Here is a 4,326-nt window from a genome sequence, read left to right on the forward strand (position 1 = left end):
TTGTTACTCATCTTGATCTTAAGTTACATCAAATGGTTGTTAAGACTGTGTTTCTCAATGGTGATATTGAATAAACAATTTATATGGTGCAACCAGTAAAGTTTGAGTCAAGAGACCCAAAGAATATGGTTTGCAAATTAACAAAATCCATCTATGGGCTCAAACAAGCTTCTCGTTAATAGTACCGCAAGTTTCATCAAGTAATTGTCTTGTTCGATTTTGAGATGAATATTGTTGATGATTATGTGTTTCATAAATTCAGTGGGAGTAAATATATATTCTTGGTTCTCTTGTCGATGACATTTTTCTTATCACTAATGGTATAGGCTTATTGCACGAAACCAAGAGGTTTTTATCTAAGCATTTTGAGATGAAATATCTTGGGGATGCCTCTTTTATTTTAGGAATTCAGATACTTCGAGACATATCTTAGGGTATTCTTGGATTGTCACAAAAGAGCTATATCGATAAGGTACTTAAAAGGTTTGACATATAAGGTTGTAGACCAAGTGACACCTCTATTGCTAAAGGAATAAATTTAATCTAACTCAATGTCCTAAAAGTAACCTTGAAATTCAGGAAATGCAAAAGATTCCCTATGCATAAATTGTTGAGAGTCTAATGTATGCTCAAGTATGTATGTGTCTGGATATTGCATACGTTGTTGAGATGTTAGGCAAATGTTTAAGCAACTCTAGTATGGACCATTGGATAGTAGTCAAGAGGGTTATGAGGTATCTTTAAAGAAAAAATTACATGCTCACTTATAAGAGATCAGATTATTTGGAGGTTGTAAGGTATTCTGATTCTAATTTTGTTGGGTGCCAAGATTGTAGGAAAACTACATCAGACTATATTTATCTATTAGCTGGAGAAGCTATATCCTAGAAAAGTGTCAAACAGACACTTGTAGCTTATTCCACCATGGAAGCAGAGTTTGTAGCATACTAAGAGGCATCAAACCATGGAATACGGTTGCGAAACTGTCACTGGGTTGCACATTTAAATATCACTCAAATTATTTTGTGACAATAAGTTAGCAGTAATGTATTCTAACAACAGCAGGAGCTCAATTAAGTCAAAGCATATAGACATAAAGTTCCTAGTTGTGAATGAGAGAGTGCAAAGTGGACAAATATCCATAGAGCATATTGGGTGTTATATTATTTGAGGACATCATGGTTTAGTGGGAGTTTGTATTTTATTTTATTTATGTTTGATTTTAGACATTTATGTATTAGATTTTTTTATCAGAAATGAAGTACTCAATTTATTCACTCTGTTTTGTTATTTTGATACTGACATCACTTAAGTTAAGGAGAACCAGTTAGAAATAGACATGTTTGACTCACATTTCATGTAATTTCCATTATACACATCCATGATTGATCTATTTCATTTGATTATATTTGTATATGTGACCATTAATGAGTTTAGTCATGATTAATATGACAAAAAATGCTTTGATCCTATATGGATATAGTTGATGGACGAGATTGTTATAGAAAACTTGTTATATAATAGAAAATTTTGAGCTCATAAGGTTGTACATTTATCAGGAAACATATGTTGCCCAAGTGGGAGATTGTTGGATTAAAATCCTCAATTATTGGCACATATATATAATGTATAGTTCCATTATAAAGTGTGACACAAATTTAAGTGACTAATTATGTTATAAGTGTCATAGGTATTAAAATGGCATGGAAATAATGTGTAGATATCACAAGTAGAATTTATAAGTTGATGAGGGGCCAAATTAAAAATGCCCAAAATTGATTTAATGATTAGTTATTTTTAAAAGAGGTAATAGTTCCAAAGAAATTGATATATCTCGTATTTCTTTTCTATCCCTATCATAGAGTTATAAAAAACTATTTTCTTGGAAGATCAAAATCTTTTGGGCAATTTCTAACAACGGGTTCAGAGGTATGCTTCCGCATTTAATTTTATTCTTGATTTATTCTTGATGATCTAACATGATAGATCTTAATTTATTAAATTTTTGTTTGTGATTTTCTCGACAAACATTTCTTGTCACAAATATTGTTAATGCGAAAAAAGAAAATTAGCCTACCAAATTACATGATAAAAGAATATTTTTTTATGGAATAATATGTGGCTAAAAGTAGCGTTCCATGTTTTTTTTAGCACCAATCCTCATCTCTTAAAATTATAATAATAATTTTATTTTTAATTATTTTAAAAATTGTTCATTAATCTATTTATGATGTGTTTTTAAAATTCATTAATGTATATTGAATTATAAATTCTCAATGCCTCAAATACAAATCAAATAATAATTTTAAATTTCTTTTTCTTTCTTCATTTGAGATATATATTTTTTCTTCTAAATACTGCATGGGTGTTGTTTACTTAAAGAAAAATAAAAGTGAATTTCCACTTATTCCTTTATTTATTTATTATAAAAGATTTATGTTTGATGCATCGGAAAATATACAATTTTAATGATAGCGTATCTTCAAAACTTTATTAATGTGAAAAAGCGATCCTTTGAATTTTCGCGAGGTAGTTGAGATAAATGAAAATCATGGCTGCCAGTTTGCAAGATTTTCATTAATCTACCTCGCAAAAATTCAAAGGATGAGTATGATTGAAACTTAGATATTAATTTTATTTATATGCAAAATATTTTGTTTTTCAACATTACAAAAACCAGAAATTTAATTATTTATACCTTAGAACAAACAATTAACACCAGAAATTTTATTAAGACAGCCATCAAAATTAACAGCAGCATATGCTCTCACATTATTCGGCATTTGTAGCACATAATTCAACAGCAAGAACTGTTTTATTGCTAACTATCAATAACTGAAGCAAGTAAAGGATTGAAGCCATTGCCGCAATCAACAAAATCATATCTAATAGTAAGGTGGCCTTGAGCATGACCTACTCCATCAGTGTCCAATCGGTTGAAAACTCCCACATCCAAATCTAACCCTCCATTGCTGCATCTGTCTACAATCCTCACTATTTCTTGAGCTCCAGTCCTTGTGTTTCTTACCCTCAAGCACCTCCCACAAGCAGCCGGGAAAGAAGGACCAACGGAGCCACAAAAGGCAGTCCAACCATACTTACTCCTCCATGAATATGGCTTGTTAGCATCCCATGTAGAGCAATAGGCACTCACTGCCATCAAATCCCATCCATTTTGGTCTGGATTATAGAAATGGTAAGTAGATCTCACAGTCGCTCCTTCTCCTGTAGGGGGAGGAGGGCCACTTCTGCAATTGCTCTGGCAATTTTTTGCCGGTGAACAGTAATCATCGGTGTTCCCACACCATCCATATTGGCTGCAACATAGGTTGTTAGGGCATAAGGCCCCACCAGCTTGCCGACCGCATTGCTCGCCCATTGTTGCTCCTACTAAGCTAACCAAAAACACAAACAGCATCACAAACTTAGCTTTATACATTTCTTCTTTTTTCGAAGGGGTGGATTTAGTATACTCTGCTTATAATTTTGTCAAGGTTTTATACTAAGTTATGTTCATCTTATTATTACCAAAATGACCTTAGAACTCAGATTAGCAGACGTCATGTTTTATATATATATTAAGATAACATCATGGAATGGTGATTGTTTGGGGAGTGTTTTGTCAAGGCATGTGGGGGGGGGGCGGCTACAAATAAATGTTAATGAAGAAGATAAGGCCAAATTTAGAGATTAGCCGCCTCAGTTCATTTTTTCATTAGCATGTGAGGTGCTTAATGGTTTTTATTGGATAAACTACGTAGATTAAATTATTAGAAAATTTACATTTTGATTATTCAAGTTTAGAAAGTTAAAAAATGATTATTAAATTATTTGAAAGTTTTTATTTAATTTATTGGACTGTTAAATTTTTCTTTTTAAAGTCAATTAGTAAGCTCTAAATGACAATTTGTCGATTTGACGATTTGTATGGTAAATCAGTACCCATCAATGAGTAGAAGAACATTACTAAGATTTTAGTCGATTTGAAAATTAGTGTAGGAGATTGGAGAAAAATATGTTTAGATTTTAGTTCGCAGATTTGTAACATTCAAAGTTATTTTATAAAAAAAAAACTGAACTACAAAAGATAAGGAGAATGAGAGCTTTCGATTGGTGCAAGCGGTGCAAATAAAGAAAGCTATATAGCAATGATTTTAATAACTTGGTGACTTAAATAAAAACTTTCAACTAATTTAATAACTATTTTGTAACTTTTTAAAATTGAATAACTAAAATATAAATTTATTAATAATTTAGTAACACTATCATTCTTCAAAAAGAGTGGAAGAATTGAGTGGTTGATATTTGAATTATAGATTTAATGTG

General features: G+C 31.3%; 1 protein-coding gene across 1 annotated transcript; it reads right to left on the reverse strand.

The window, feature by feature from the left end:
* Positions 1–2,699: 2,699 nt before the first annotated feature.
* On the reverse strand, positions 2,700–3,478 carry LOC107926776 (pathogenesis-related protein PR-4). The gene has a single exon (XM_016857704.2). It carries the CDS (start codon positions 3,437–3,439, stop codon positions 2,822–2,824), a length of 618 nt encoding a protein of 205 aa, XP_016713193.1. The 5' UTR covers positions 3,440–3,478; the 3' UTR covers positions 2,700–2,821.
* Positions 3,479–4,326: the final 848 nt, after the last annotated feature.

Source organism: Gossypium hirsutum, chromosome D11, assembly GCF_007990345.1.
Source record: "Gossypium hirsutum isolate 1008001.06 chromosome D11, Gossypium_hirsutum_v2.1, whole genome shotgun sequence".
NCBI lineage: Eukaryota > Viridiplantae > Streptophyta > Magnoliopsida > Malvales > Malvaceae > Gossypium > Gossypium hirsutum.